Source organism: Larus michahellis, chromosome 5 (assembly GCF_964199755.1).
Source record: "Larus michahellis chromosome 5, bLarMic1.1, whole genome shotgun sequence".
Classification (NCBI taxonomy): Eukaryota; Metazoa; Chordata; class Aves; order Charadriiformes; family Laridae; genus Larus; species Larus michahellis.
In genome coordinates this window covers 48,734,406-48,748,066 of record NC_133900.1, presented here as the reverse complement: position 1 = coordinate 48,748,066, position 13,661 = coordinate 48,734,406, and the positions used below count along the sequence as shown (strand labels likewise).

At 61.3% G+C, this 13,661-nt stretch overlaps 4 protein-coding genes across 4 annotated transcripts; 2 read left to right on the top strand and 2 right to left on the bottom strand.

Annotated features, from left to right (window-relative positions):
- Positions 1-807: 807 nt before the first annotated feature.
- LOC141743328 (progonadoliberin-2) lies at positions 808-2,068 on the top strand. The gene is made up of 3 exons (XM_074587230.1): positions 808-945; positions 1,845-1,928; positions 2,045-2,068. Exons 1-3 carry the CDS (start codon positions 808-810, stop codon positions 2,066-2,068), a joined length of 246 nt encoding a protein of 81 aa, XP_074443331.1.
- Positions 2,069-3,015: 947 nt separating this feature from the next.
- Positions 3,016-5,753, top strand: MRPS26 (mitochondrial ribosomal protein S26). The gene is made up of 4 exons (XM_074587228.1): positions 3,016-3,333; positions 4,098-4,235; positions 4,982-5,105; positions 5,511-5,753. The coding sequence occupies exons 1-4, from the start codon at positions 3,053-3,055 to the stop codon at positions 5,640-5,642; spliced, it is 675 nt and encodes a 224-aa protein (XP_074443329.1). The 5' UTR covers positions 3,016-3,052; the 3' UTR covers positions 5,643-5,753.
- Positions 5,754-6,556: 803 nt separating this feature from the next.
- LOC141743327 (neurophysin 1-like) lies at positions 6,557-7,854 on the bottom strand. Its single transcript, XM_074587229.1, has 3 exons — positions 7,727-7,854; positions 7,334-7,541; positions 6,557-6,825 (listed from the first exon to the last, which is right to left on the bottom strand). Exons 1-3 carry the CDS (start codon positions 7,844-7,846, stop codon positions 6,776-6,778), a joined length of 378 nt encoding a protein of 125 aa, XP_074443330.1. The 5' UTR covers positions 7,847-7,854; the 3' UTR covers positions 6,557-6,775.
- Positions 7,855-9,847: 1,993 nt separating this feature from the next.
- LOC141743920 (vasotocin-neurophysin VT) lies at positions 9,848-12,335 on the bottom strand. Its single transcript, XM_074588993.1, has 3 exons — positions 12,012-12,335; positions 11,259-11,460; positions 9,848-10,595 (listed from the first exon to the last, which is right to left on the bottom strand). Exons 1-3 carry the CDS (start codon positions 12,198-12,200, stop codon positions 10,420-10,422), a joined length of 567 nt encoding a protein of 188 aa, XP_074445094.1. The 5' UTR covers positions 12,201-12,335; the 3' UTR covers positions 9,848-10,419.
- Between the last annotated feature and the right edge of the window lie 1,326 nt (positions 12,336-13,661).

Genomic DNA, 13,661 nt, shown 5'->3' with positions numbered 1-13,661 from the left:
GGGGACCATCTGAGCCAGAGCAGGGTCAGCGGGGCAGACCCCCCCCAAAAAAAGAGGTGTCAGGGTGTTGTCCTGCAGTGCCAAGGGGATTTGTGGGGGGGAAGGAGGCGGCAGGCGCTGACACGAGGAGGCCGACGCCATCGGCGAGGTCACGGTCCCCCGTGGGAGCAGCAGCGGGGCCGACGTCACTGTCGCCCAGCCCTACAAATAGCGGTGCCCAGCCCGGCCGGCCACGGCACCAGGCAGCCACCACCACCACCGACGTCCACCCAGCCAGGTGAGGCTGCCCCAGCGGCGGGGGGTGGGGGGGTGGGTGCTGGCGGCACATGTGGACCCTGGGGTGGTGGTCCTGCTCGCCCCGAATCAGACTCTAACAGCACCCCAAGGTGTGCGTCCTTGCTGGACCCGAACCCCAGCAGCACCCCGGGGTGCTCATCCCCTCCAGCATCTCCATCCTCAAACCCACCCCAAAGAGCACCCATGGGTCCTCATCCCCTCCAACATCCAAGCCCCAAACCCACCCCATGCAGCACCCCAGGGTGCTCATCCCCTCCAGCATCTCCATCCCAAACCCACCCCAAAGAGCACCCATGGGTGCTCATCCCCTCCAGCATCTCCATCCCCAAAACCACCCCAAATGGGACCCTGTGGCGCCCATCTTCATTGCACCCAAGCCACCCCAGGCAGCAGCCATGGGTGCTCATCCCTCCAGCACCTCCAGCCAGCCCCCAGCAGCCCCCCCGGGGCACCCACTGGGGTGGGTGCCGGTGGGACAGAGACCCCTCTGCCCCCGCAGCCCCCCCGGCCATGGCACCCCGCGTGTCCCTGCTGCTGCTGGCGCTGCTGCTGCTGGCCGCCGCCGTGCCCCGCTGCCCCGGCCAGCACTGGTCCCATGGCTGGTACCCGGGGGGCAAGCGGGACCTCGCCCCGCCCCCGGCCCTGCAGGTAGGGACCCGCGCCCCCCCGGTGATGACACCCCCCACCCCCGGGTGTTACCCCCCCTGGGGTTCCCCCACCCCCAGGGTGATGCCCTTCTGCCCCAGGGTTTGTACCCCCCCTGGGGTCACACACGCCCCGGATTCTTGTACCCGCCCCCCGGCAGGGTAAAAGCCTCCTGCTCCCGGGGTTATTTCCCCCCCGCCCCGGCATTATCCCCCTCCCCGGTTTATCCCCCTCCCTGGATTATCCCCTCCTCCCCCAGGTTATCCCTCCTCGTGGTTATCTCCCCCACCGAGTTACCCCCCTCCCACCCCCAGCGATATTATACTCTCCCCCCCGCCCCGCATTATCCCCTCCCGGTGGTCATCTCCCCCCCACGAATTACCGCCCCCGGATTAATATCCCTTCCGATTTCCGCCCCCCCCCTCCCCCGGGTTACCCTTTCCCAGATTATCCTCCCTGATTTATCCCCCGCCCCCAGTTTATCGGCCCCCCACCCCACCCCGGTACTGCTCTTCTCCACCGAGATCACCCCCCTCGAAGTTACACGCCCCCACAGATCGTCACCCCCCTGCGCTCATCTCCCTCACGATTTACTCCCCCTCCTCGGATTATCCCCCCCCCAGATTATACACACACACACACCGGTTATGCTTCCCCAAATTATCCTCCCTCAATTAGCCCTCCCCTTGGAATATCGCCCCTCCCGACATCATCTCCCCCCCAAAATTATCCCCCCGGATGTATTCCCCCCTCCGGGTTACCCTCTCCAAATTATCCTCCCTGGATTATCCCCTCCCGGATTAACCCCCTCCGCCCCGAGTTTATATCCCCCCCAGCCTCCCCGTCCCCGGGGGTTGTCCCCCGCCGGTCCCGTCCCCCCCACGGCGGCCGCTCTCCCGCAGGTCCCGTCCCGGCTCTGGCGCTGCAGCCCGCCCCCGTGCCCCCCCCGGCAGCCGCCGGCCCCGCGGCGGGAGGAGCCGCTGCTGGTGAGCGGGGACGAGGGGGGGAACACGGGTGGGGGGACCACCGCGGGGGTGGGGGCCGGTACCGGCCCTGGCCTCCACCGGCCCCGGCCCCACCGACCCCGCTGCCGCTCCCGCAGGGGGCTGCGCTGCGCCGCCGCTGAGCGGCACCCACCGACCCCAGGCGGGAGCGGGACGCACCGAGCCCACCCGTGACACACCGAGCCCCCCCACGACCCACTGGCGGGTCCCCGCGGGCAATAAAGGGGCTCGGGGGGGACCTTGTCCTGAGTGGTGGCGGCTGCCGGGGGCGTCCTGCCTGGAGGGTGTCCCGCGTGGGGGTGTGCTGGGGGGGGGGGGGCGGAGATGCAAGTGTGTGTGGGGGGCTGTGTGCCGCGGGGAGCTGTGTCTCGTGTGGGGGATGGGGGTGTCCGATGGGGGGGATGTGTCTCCTAGGGGGCTAAGTCCCGTGGGGGATGCCGTGTCCCGTGGGGCGGGGGATGTCCCCTGCAGGGTGCCGTGTCCCGTGTGGGGGGGGGTGCCGTGTCCCGCAAGGCTGTGTCCCGTGCGGGGGGATGGTGTCCCGTGGGAGGCTGTGCCTCGGGTGGGGAGGGGCTTGTGCCACGGGGGGCGGTGTTTTATGGGGGGCTCTGTCCCGAGAACGGGCCGCGGGGGGCGGGGGGAGCGTGTTTCCCGTGGGGGGCTTGTGTCTCGTTGGGCTTTGTCCTGTGGGGCCGTTTCCAGGGGGTGCCGTGTCCCACGGGTGTCTGTGTCCCGTGGGTGGCTGTATCCTGCGGGGGGGTGCCGTGTCCCCCGCGGAGCTGCCGTGTCCCGGTGGGGTGTCTCTGTCCCATGGGGCGCCGTGTCCTATGGGCGTCCGTGTCCCGTAGCGTGTCTGTGTCCCCGGGGGGGGGTGCCGTGTCCCGTGGGTGGTGCCGTGTCTCGCGGGTGTCTGTGTCCCACAGGGTGGCTGCTGTATCCCGTGGGGCGCTGTGTCCCGTGGGGCGCCGTGTATCACGGGGGGGTGCCATGTCCCGGGGAGTGCCGTGTCCCGCACTACATTTCCCGTCAGCCCCCGCTGCGCGCTCCCTTCCTCACGGTGCCTCGCGGGCGGTTCCGGTACGTCACGTCCGGTCCGGCGGGCCGCCATGCTGCCGGCGCTGAGGCGCTGCCGCCTGGGGCCGGCCCTGGCGGCCGCGCTGGGCCCTGCCGCCCGCCCGGGACCCGGCTCCGGCCCCGGCCCCGGTACCGGCCCCTTCCCCGCCTGGGGGCCGCGGCTGGTCCCGGCGCGGGGCCGTAAGACGCGGCACGACCCTCCCGCCAAATCCAAGGCGTCGCGGGTGAAGGTGCCGCCGCCCGTCGACCCTGAGGAGCTGCTGGTGGTCACCGAGCGGTACCGGCAGCACCGGCTGGTCCTCGGCGCCCTCCGGTACCCGCCCGGGGGATGGAGGGGAGGGCAGAGGCTGTGGAGGGGGGAGTCGGGAGGCCGGGCCTTGGGGCCGTAGGGCTGCTGTGAGCCAGGGGCCTGGGTATAGGGCTGTGGGGCTGCTGTGGGGTAGAGGAGAGTTGGAGGGCTGTCTGTGGCTTTGGGTATGGGACTGCTGTGGGGCAGGGGGCTGGGTATAGGTCTGTGGGACTGCGGTGGGGCAGGGGGCTGGGTATAGGTCTATGGGGCTGCTGTGGGGCAGGGGAGGGTTCGGGAGCTGGCTGTGGCTCTGGTTATAGGGCAGGAGGCTGGGTATAGGGCTGTGGAGCTGCTGTGGGGTAGGGGAGGGTTGGGGGGCTGTCTTTGGCTCTGGGTATGAGACTGCTGTGGGGCAGGGGGCAGGCTGTGGGGCAGGAGAGGTCTGGCTTGTGGCCATTTGGGGCTGCTGTGGTGCAGAGGTGGGTTGTGGGGCTGGCTGTGCGTTTGTGGTGCTGCTGTGAGATGGCTTGCTGTGGTGCAGGTGGCTGGTTATGGGGCTGTGGGGCAGGGGAGGGCTGAGGGGTCTGGGGCTGCTTTGGAGCAGGGACAGCTAGACTCCAGTTACTGTGGGGTACAGCAGAGCCAGGGTGGTGGGGCTGGGATAGCTGTGGGGCAGGGGAAAGTCGGGACGGTGGGGCTGGCTCTGCTATGGGGTAGGCTTGGGAGAACCCCCCCATGGCACCCAGGCCCTGGTAAGCAAGCAGCTCAGTGGCCTCCCCTCCCGGCAGGGCCGAGTTCAGGGCCGAGGTGCTGCAGAAGAAGCGGGAGGCACTGCTGTCTGGGGAGGACTCGGCGGAGCTGATGGAGGAGCACCGGCGCCTGATGGCCTGGAATGAGGCGGAGAATGCCCGGCAGCGGGCACGCAGGTCAGCCTGGCCCCATGTGAAGCTAGGGGCCCACTTCCCTTCCTGGCTTTGACTTTTGCTCGTGCAGAACTAAATTCAGCACCTGGGTCGGTCAGAGTCATGTTCTATTTTTCACAAAGACACTTGACCTAAATTTTGACCTTTTAAAAATAAATCTGCATACAGAGCAGTCGTGTTTCCAGGGCCTCTTGCTGCTGAGGGGTACATTACCGAGCTCTGGACAGCCTCCTGCTCTCCTGCAGAGGTGCGTGTCATTCTCCACATTCCCTCCTGCACTGCTCCCAGGGAGCCATCCTCTGGTCAGGCACAGGAACTGTGTTGATGCTTCCAAGAAAATCAGCATCTGCTGAATCTCAAAATCTGGAGAAGGTTAACGGGAAAAGCCCATCTGCCCCGTCCCTGCCACTGTCCCTTGGCCCGTCACAAAGCACTCAAGCTTCCCCATCCAGTTACTGCTAGAAGAATCACGTGCTCTGACTTAGAGCTCCTGAACGGAGCCAGACCCTGCTAGGTCTCAGATCAGCGTCACGCGTGTCCATGCCAGTCACTTCGAAAGCTTTTGTGTTAATGTTTTGCATTGATTTTTCTCTCACGGAAGGAGGGGAATTCTCCTCCCTCCCTGCACTGGGGACAGCACAAGCTCTCTTTGCATCCTGAGGGATTATTGTGTCTCAGAAAAGTGCCACTCCACAGGGCGTGAGGATTCACCAAAACTTTGTTGATTTGTTTTCCTTTCCATATGGCAGAGAGGAAAGAATTAGGAAAGAAGAGGAAGAACGGAAGAGGCAGAAGTTACAGGCTGCAGAGAACAGGGCCCGGATAATGGAGGCTTTCCTGAAGGAAAAGGAGAAGGAGGTTCTCCAGCTGCAGGTGAGAGCAGCTGGTGCCTGCTGGGGAGAATGCTGCCAGCGGTCCCTGTGAAGGGTTTGACAGCAGCCCGTGGGAGCGATGTGGAAGCCGTAGGCTTATTTTCTGGAGATTTTTTGTTGGTAGCTGGGAATGGAAGTGTTGGCACCTTCCAGGAGGAGTGTTGACAGTGTGTGAATGGGAAGGAGGTTGAGTGAGAGCTCTGAAAACAGGGTGGAATAATCCTGAGCGGGAGAATAAAGGTTTCCTCCTTCTGGACTCGGCTCCTGCTGAGATCCTGGCAATGCTGGTGACATCTCGGGATCTGTCGGAGATCCACGAGCTCTGCAGGCACCAGCAGCTTGTGTGCTGCCCGTAGTGACTCGTCCACTAATGTGCGTTAAGAGCCAGTACTTGTCCTTCATACAGGAGGAAGCCAAAACGTTCATCACCCCCGAGAACCTGGACGCGCGGATTGAGGAGTGCCTGGACAACCCTCGCAACTACAACTTTGCCATCGACAAGGATGGACGGATCGTCAAACGGACGGTGTTGTCTTAGCGGCCCCGGCCCAGGACAGGGGGTGCTAACCTGGCCTCTGTACAGAGGCTCCACTTACGAGCCCGTTTCTTCCTTTTAATGTATAAATCGACCACAGAATTGTTGACAAAAGCCTGCGGGTCTGGCTGTGGTTCTTCTGAAGGGTTAACGCCTGCAAGGGGGAGGGGGAGGGAGAAACTTGGGCTTTCGACGAGCAGCAGAGGCACCAGTAGTCTGTCTTAGCCCTGCGAGGCAGCACAGAAGCTGCCTGAGAAGCTGCTGGTGTTCGTATTCCTGTCACTGACTCTCTGCGAATCCACCTCCCACGTGTTTGGATCCCTCCTGCTTTCACACAAAGCATGTAGGGGGGAAGAGCGGGAACGGTCCCGAGGCGGGTCCTGGCTCTGAGCCTCCCCATTGTAGCCCCGGCACGGTTTGTATGTCGACCCGTTTAGATGCTTTTGAAAGAAAACAAAGTTGGAATCGCTTCGTAGGAAACACTGACCTCTCACTCTTTGCTGATAGGGGAAAGAATTAATTGTCTTTCTGGTTTCTGCTGTGGTGTAAGGACCTGCTGATCCTTTAAACCCTCCTTTGCACTCTGTTGGTATGGCTAAATGAGAAAACTGTGCAGAGGATGGCTAAATGATACTGACTTTTATGTGTGTCCCCCCACCCCCCCCACCTTCAGCCTTATGGTACTCATCGCCTGGGGCTTACGTTGTAGATAATACGGTAATTACTCTGGGTCCTCTTTGGCGGTTCTGGCTTAGTGTGGTCGTTTTTGGGCTGCCTGACACCAGCCTGGAGTTTGCTGTGCTTCAGCCAGAGCCCAGGCAGGCTTGACTGCAGGTCCCTCTGCCCTCCCTCACTCAGATAAAACACCAGCTGCAGGAATCAGCCCTAAATCCTTGCTTTTTATCTACGCTTTCCTAAAAATGGCTTTTTCTCTCCAGACAGCCCTCCCAAGTGTACCTAAACCAGGCAAGAACATGAAAAACAGACTTTTTTTTTTTTTCTGTACAAGTTTTATTTCTAATTAAGATCATTCACTGAAATCTGAGTCACAGACCTTGGCTCATCTGTTCTTGGCTTGATTCGGGGCTGGTAGGGCTTGATAGATAAGGAATCCTGCAGGTTCTCTCCGGGGTGGTCTATGCAATCAACATTTCTTGGTCGCAGGATGAATCAAGCACGCAGCCCTCTGCGCGGGGAGAGAAAGGGGAGAGCACTGTGTAAAACCAGCCCTCAGAGACCCCCCTGGTGCTGATTTCTAATAACCTCGAGCAAGATCATGTTCACTTCATGCCCTGTAGCTCCCCAGGATTTGTAGCAGGATCTCTGGTAGCATCTAACTTAGGGAGCAGGCAGGGATTTTTGGAAAACCATAATGAAAGCAGGAGGGGGCATGGGCTGCTGTGCACCGGAGGGCTCCTGCTGCTTGCGCAGCCTCCTGAGTGTGGTTGCTGTCTGCTTTCCCCCTTCCCCGAAACCTCATGGTCTGTTATCACCTTCCCTGGCGTCGGGATCAAGTCTGTGCTGAGTGGGGTGGCCCTGGCTGTTGGGGAGATGGATGGACAGATGGACAGGACAAAGGCGATCCTTTGGGTGACATCCCCTCTCCCACTTATTATCTCTGGTGCGTGAGCGCCCCCCCCACCCCCGTCATGATGAGGGTCCCAGAAGGGAGGTGGACCCGACTCTGCCCTCACCGCTGCTGCAGCAGATTCCGGGGGTGGCACAGCTGCCTCCGCTGCCGCCGCAGGGCTTGTGTCCCGACTCGCAGGGCGTTGGCAAGAAGTTTTCCTCCTGGCACCGCAGGGTTTCGGAGGTGCCGATGTAACAACCCAGCTCTTCTCCGCAGCAGATGTTGGGACCGAAGCAGCGGCCGCCCTTGTTCCTGGGACCACAGGGCATGCACTGGTCGGGGAAAGGGGAGGAGAAAGGTGGGGGGAGAGTTAAAAGCATCTGGGGTCAGGCTGAGCATTTCCCTGGTCTTTCCCTCCCTCCTGCTGGCATCTCCGCAGGAGCCCTCGGGAGGCTTGGGGAAGGTAGGGAGAAGGAAAGGAGGGGGTTAGGAGGTCTCCCAGCCCGCCAGGACTTACCTTCCTGATCTCCATGTCCAGGACGGCACGTTTGCCCCCAATGGGGCAGTTCTGGATGTAGCAAGCAGAGGAGAGAGCCAGGAGCCCCAGGAGGCAGAGGGCGAGCGCCTTGCAGGGCATAGCTGTGGGGTTGGGAAGCTTTTTGGCTTCTCGTCCCAACGAGCGGTGGTGTATATATAGTGCCGACTCCTACTTACAGATGCTGGCACCGGCGTCACCCGTTTCCCTTAAAAACCACAAGGCATTGCTTTCCACACCGGAGGGCTCTGCTAATAGCCGGAGGTCGAGGACGTGAGGTCAAGGCCAAGGTGTTGGTTTTCTCCTTGGTGATGACTCCGACCGCGGCGGGGGAAACGTGCGGAGGCTGCGGATGCTGTTTGGGGCTTGGGTCCCTTCCCTGCCAACCCCTTAGGGCTGCCGAGCTTGTCACTCTGTGTCCTGTTCGGGACCCCTATGGCATGGGTTGGGTAGGGATGAAGGAAGGCATCTCCGTAGCCTGGTGGGATGCATTCACCCGAGTGGGGCGAGAGGGACATTGTTCTTCCCTTGGCTTCAAATCCCTTCTGGTGGGGGGGAAACCAAACCCATATCTTCCTCTGGGATCATGTGTGGGATCTGGGGTGGGAAATGTGGTGGTGGTCCTTTCTGCCTGTCCCTGCCTGGCCCTTGGGGGATGCTCAATGCTGGGCTTGTCCCGCTCTGGGATGGTGGTGACACCAAGCCTGTCCCTGCCTGCTGTCATCTAACAGCACCGAGGCAGCCTGAAAACACCAAACCTCATCGGCAAAGGCCCGAAAACCCAAATTTCCCCATTGTTTCTGCCCTGGAGCTGCACATGGGGCTTGAAAGTGATGGCCTGGACCACGTCATCAGCAGGTGAAGGATCCGCAAGAGAAACAGCAGGGAGGATGGGGCCGAAGGCTGATGCAATCACACAGAGTCCTGCTAACCCTAACCCCTCGCCTTCGTTACTGCAATTAAGAGCATCCCGCCTTGAATAAATTCCTCTGCTGCGGACAAATCTTACATCTATCAAGACCATTAACTTGGTCCCTCCCTGCGCCTGCTTAATTGGGAATTAGGCAGCCTGGAGCCTGGGAGCCATGACCTCCTCTCATCCCCTCTGGCTTGCTTTGAAATCTGCCACTTAGTGTGGCCATGGTGGCCGGTGGCGGGGGCAGCCAGGTCCTTGTCACCTGCCTGGGGTCAGGCAGCTGATGAATCCTGCTCCCTGGGGACAAGCTGGGCACTGGGGTCCATGTTAACGGGTTAGAAATGGGGCTCAGCAGCTGCGTGTAGCGTCCCAGAGGCTCAGCCCCGGCTGCCGTCCCGCTGCAGCATGGGGTGGAGGGGAAAATCACTGTCCTGGAGCCCCTGCAGCTGGTTTGGGGGTGTCCGGACCCCCGTGGGCAGGGTTGGGATGTGACTTGGGTGGAGAAGTGTGGGGAAAAAAAAATCCCGATTATCAGCTCCTGGTGCTTTTGGAGACCTTGACGCCCCGATGCCAAGGCTTCCATCAGCCTGGAGCATCATCCTGGCTTAGCGATGCACCCCCCTTGCTGCAGGAGATGTTGGGGTTCACATCCCGGGGCAGGCTGACTGCCAGGGCTGGACTTCAACAGCCCAATTTCTTTATCCCGCAGTTTAGGGTCACCCATCTGTGCTTTCCCAATGATTTTGGGGTGATTTCAGGTCCCCCACCTCCCCGGGGCTGGGATAAGATGCTCGTCACATGGACTGGGCGCTGGGTTAATCCTGCACCCCCTTGAGGTGCGGGGAGCTGACGTGGGCAGGATGGGGCCCGCCGGCGCAGAGGAGCTCCACCTCCCAGGAGGTGCCACCTCCCTCGGGGACATTATAAAGGATGAGCTGTCCCCCGCGCTGTGGCCAGATCCCAGCCCCGAGAGAGCCTGGAGCAGGGACCCTGCCAGGGTAAGACACCTGGGAGGGGGTAGGAGGGTTGGGGTAACGGTATCCCAAATTTGGGGGGTGTGCGTGTGGAATAAATAGGGGGCTGATCCTGCTCATCGGTGTCTGGTGGGGATGGTGGGGAAAGATAAGACCAGCTGGGAGGTTGTATGAAGCTGGGAACCCAAAGCTTTCCAGTCTTGCGTTTTTTTTGGGGGTGGTTTTCCTTACTTTTAATCATTTTTAGTAGATGTGGCTTGAAGCGCCGGCCGTGCCAGTTCCTGAATGTAACGGGGCCCCGAATCTGCCTCGAAGAGGGCTCTTGGCTAAGAGGTAACATGACGGTGGCACCTCCCGGGGTGTGGTGCTCCAAACTGCAGGGGCTGGGGGGGCTGGGAGGCTCAGCGCCCATGGGTGCTGCTGGGGCTCCCGGGGTGGGACCCCATGGCCGGATCCCAAAGGCCAGCTCTGCCTGGGCTTCTTTCCCTTAGTGCAGCCAGCACGGGGCCAAATCCTGCACCCAGCCCAGCAGAACCACTGCGGGTTGGAGCCAAACCGCACAGGGATTCTGGGGGGAGGTGTGGGGATGAAGATCCAACAACCTCCAAACCCCCTCAACCCACCATCTCCGAGCCCCGGACGGGTTCCCTGGAGCCCCCCATAACCCGTCCCCAGCACCCCGGACAAAGCCACCACAGTGCACGAGGACTTTTATTGGGTCTCGTATTTACAAGGCTGGGGTTGGGGGGGTCGGTGGCAGTGCAGGGGACACCCGGCGCCCCGACTCAGAGGAGGGGATGCTTGCCCTGCTGCTGCTGCTGCTGCTGCCGGTTTGCCAAGTGCATCAGCTTGAGGAGCAGATCTCCAGCCGAGCCGTCCAGCACCGTCAGGTTCTTCTCTGCCGCCTCCTGAGCCCCGTCACTGCCCTCGTCCAGGCAGCTGGTGTCCATCGCACAGGTTTCTTCAAGAGGAAGCAAAACGTCGTGATGGTACGGGTTATTTAGGACCACAAGTGTTTTATCTTCAGGTGGGGAAGGGGGTTGGTGGCATCTAGGGGTTCCTGCACAGCTCCAACTTTGTCCCTCCTGTTTACCAGGGAGCGGGGCTGGCTGGGATTTTTCTGGCACATCGGGGAGGCTGCGTGTGCCTGGCTGGGAAATATCTCATGGCGGTGGCTCGGGAAGGAGCTCTGAGCCCAGTCCTTACCATAGAATCATGGAATGGTTTGGGTTGGAAAGGACCTTTAAAGGTCATCTAGTCCAACCCCCTGCAATGAGCAGGGACAACTTCAACTAGATCAAAGCGCCACCCAACCTGACCTGGAATGTTTCCAGGGATGGGGCATCTACCACCTCGCTGGGCAACCTACTCCCATGTTTCACCATCCCCATCGTAAAAAATTTCTCCCTTTTATCTAGTCTGAATCTGACTATCCCAAAATTATCCCAAAATGGGGACAACACTGGTGCTGCTCTCTGCCTCAGTTTCCCCTTTGGAAGGTGAGGTCTAACTGCAGGATTGACCCATGCCACTGCCATTGCCAGCTCCCACCGTGGTCCCAAGACACCCCAAACTCTCCTCTCTGGACCCCCATCCCTCTGACCCCCAACACCCCCCCTATTACCGGTGGTGCAGCAGATGCCGGGTGCGGCGCAGCGGCCGCTGGAGCCGCAGGGCTGCCCGCCGGCCTGGCAGGGCGAAGGCAGGTAGTCTTCCTCGGCGCAGCGCCGCGTCTCGGCCGTGCCCAGGTAACAGCCCATCTCGGTGCCGCAGCAGATGCCGGGGCCGAAGCAGTTGCCTCTGTTCCCGGGGCCGCAGGGCATGCACTGGGGGAAGGAGCTGCTTGAGTCTCCCCGGACCCCCCAGAAAAGGAGGGGTACACCCTGCTTGCACCTCCTTTTATTCAAAAGCAGCCCCCCTCCTGCTCCGTCAGCCCTCGGGGTGCCGTGCTGGCATGGGGTGACCCATCTTGTCCCTGCCACCAGCAGCGCGGCCTCGTGCTGCAGCGATGGCCCCGCTCTGGGTGCTCCCTGCTGCCCCCCGTGTCCTCCCCATCTCTGCTCCATGGGGGTGCCCTGTCCCTGCATGGGGCTGCTCAGCTGTGGCCCAGCCCAGTCCCCTCTTTGAGGTAACAACAGCATTTCGGGGGGGGGTGTGTGTGTGTGTGTGTCACCCATTCCTCCGCCACTGCCCCACCATGTGCCCTTGGGCATGTCCCCCAGCCTCCCCCAAAAACAGGGTGCTCCGTGCTGCTCAGGGGAGCGTAGCACGGCCAAGGGTGCCCACGGGTGACGGGGAGCCTCTGCACCCCACGGAGCTGCGTCGTACCCCCCAGAACCCCATCCCGTCCCCCCCAAGCCCCCATCCCACCCCGTACCTGTCGGAGGGCTGTGTCGGCCAGGGCCCGCTTGCCGCCCCGGGGACAGTTCTGGATGTAGCAGGCGGAAGACAAGGCGAGGAGGCAGAGGAAGGAGAGGGGCAGCGAAGGCTCTGCCATGGCGGAGAGTGCTCGCAGCTGTGCCACGCGTGCTAGGGGAAGCCGGCTGCCCTGCCGCTCGCTCTGCATCTGGCCCCGTGCTGCGCCAGCCGCTATTTATGCTGCTGTCACCCCTTCCCAGAGGGGAGGAGGAGGAGGAGGAGGAGGAGGAAGAAAAGGGCTGGGTTGTTTTTTTTGTTGTGAGGTTTTTTTTTCCTGTCTTTTTTTTTTTTTTTTTTTTTTTTTTTCTCCCCCAAATTGCATCCAAGCAAATCTGTAATTCGAGGTGATTCAGTGTAGGAGAACAAGCGGCAGCTCTCAGGGCTGGTGAATTCCACCCCACACACTGAGCCGTGGCTGCTCGGAGGGGCACAGGCCAACCCAGGGATGGCCGGATCCTGGGGAGGGGTGATGGATGGGAGGGAGCGTGGGTTTGGGGAGGAATGTGGGTTTGGGAAGAGATGCTCATTCATAAGATGAGGTTTCAGAGAAGGCTGGTTTGGAGGATGCTGCTTTGGGGAGGGATGCAGGTGTGTGAGGGATGCTGGTCTGGGGAGGGGAGCTGGTTTGGGAGGGATTGTTGGTTTAGAAGACACTGGTCTGGGTGGGATGCCAGTTTGGGGAGGGAATGCTCATTCAGAAGATGCTGGTTCAGAGAGGGTTGTTTGTTTGGAAAGGCACTGGTCCGGGAGGGATCCTGGTCTGGAGGCAGCTGGTTTGGGGAGAGGTGCTGCTTTGGGAGGGGTACGGGGTTTGTGAGGGATGCTGGTTTCAGCGTGACGCTGGTCTGTGCGAGTGACGCTGGTTTGTGGAGGGAAGCTCATTCAGAAGATGCTGGTTTGGGGAGGGACGCTGCTTCGGAGGATGCTGGTTTGGGGAGGGATGCCAGCTTGGGAGGGGTGCTGGTTTGAATGGTGCTGGTGTGGGAGGGATGCTGGGATGCTGGAGGGGGCGCAATGGGGTCAGGGCTGGGGAAGGGCACTGGGGTGCACAAAGACGCACCTAAAGCAAGGGGCTCAGCTGCAGCGCTGGACCACTCAGCAGCGGGGTGTGGAGCAGGACCCTGCCACTACCCTGGCCCAAAGGCATCTGTCGTCGCCACCCACCGCTCACCCGCCTCTTCCACCTCTTTTTCTCCAAGAAACAAGAAGGCAGAGAAAACACTGGCAGAGGGAGAGATGAAAAGAAAAAAAACACGTATCTTTGGAGTTGGCATTGACCCTCCTGTTGGCATGCAGTGTGTCCCACCTTCTCTGAGACCCAGCACGCTCATGTCACTGATGGGCTGTTGGGAACGTCGGTATGGGGCAAACGGCAGCAAAAAGCCCTCCCCGCAACATCCATCCATGAATATTCCTGCCAGCCCCAGATGCCCTTTCCAGCAATGCCGAGGCAATGTGAAATTAATATGTAGAGGGCAATCAGGTGCCTAACGAGCATCTGCAGCCCACCCCTCCCCAGAATGCTGGGGCTGGCTCAGGGCATCTGGGGGGGGCTCGTTTGGGGGTGCTGGAAGGGATGGGGGTGGGCAATGGGGGGGGTGTCTGCCAC

Coding starts and splice junctions, on each gene's coding strand:
- LOC141743327 (XM_074587229.1), bottom strand. CDS start 7,846: ATGCCCTGCAAGGCGCTCGCCCTCTGCCTCCTGGGGCTCCTGGCTCTC. Junction 7,542..7,726: donor TGGACATGGAGATCAGGAAG/GTAAGTCCTGGC, acceptor TTCCCCGACCAG/TGCATGCCCTGTGGTCCCAG. Junction 6,826..7,333: donor CGGAATCTGCTGCAGCAGCG/GTGAGGGCAGAG, acceptor CTCCCCGCGCAG/AGGGCTGCGTGCTTGATTCA.
- LOC141743328 (XM_074587230.1), top strand. CDS start 808: ATGGCACCCCGCGTGTCCCTGCTGCTGCTGGCGCTGCTGCTGCTGGCC. Junction 946..1,844: donor CCCCGCCCCCGGCCCTGCAG/GTAGGGACCCGC, acceptor GCTCTCCCGCAG/GTCCCGTCCCGGCTCTGGCG. Junction 1,929..2,044: donor GGCGGGAGGAGCCGCTGCTG/GTGAGCGGGGAC, acceptor CCGCTCCCGCAG/GGGGCTGCGCTGCGCCGCCG.
- LOC141743920 (XM_074588993.1), bottom strand. CDS start 12,200: ATGCAGAGCGAGCGGCAGGGCAGCCGGCTTCCCCTAGCACGCGTGGCA. Junction 11,461..12,011: donor CCGACACAGCCCTCCGACAG/GTACGGGGTGGG, acceptor TCCTTCCCCCAG/TGCATGCCCTGCGGCCCCGG. Junction 10,596..11,258: donor CGGCATCTGCTGCACCACCG/GTAATAGGGGGG, acceptor TTCCTCTTGAAG/AAACCTGTGCGATGGACACC.
- MRPS26 (XM_074587228.1), top strand. CDS start 3,053: ATGCTGCCGGCGCTGAGGCGCTGCCGCCTGGGGCCGGCCCTGGCGGCC. Junction 3,334..4,097: donor CTGGTCCTCGGCGCCCTCCG/GTACCCGCCCGG, acceptor CCCTCCCGGCAG/GGCCGAGTTCAGGGCCGAGG. Junction 5,106..5,510: donor AGGAGGTTCTCCAGCTGCAG/GTGAGAGCAGCT, acceptor TCCTTCATACAG/GAGGAAGCCAAAACGTTCAT.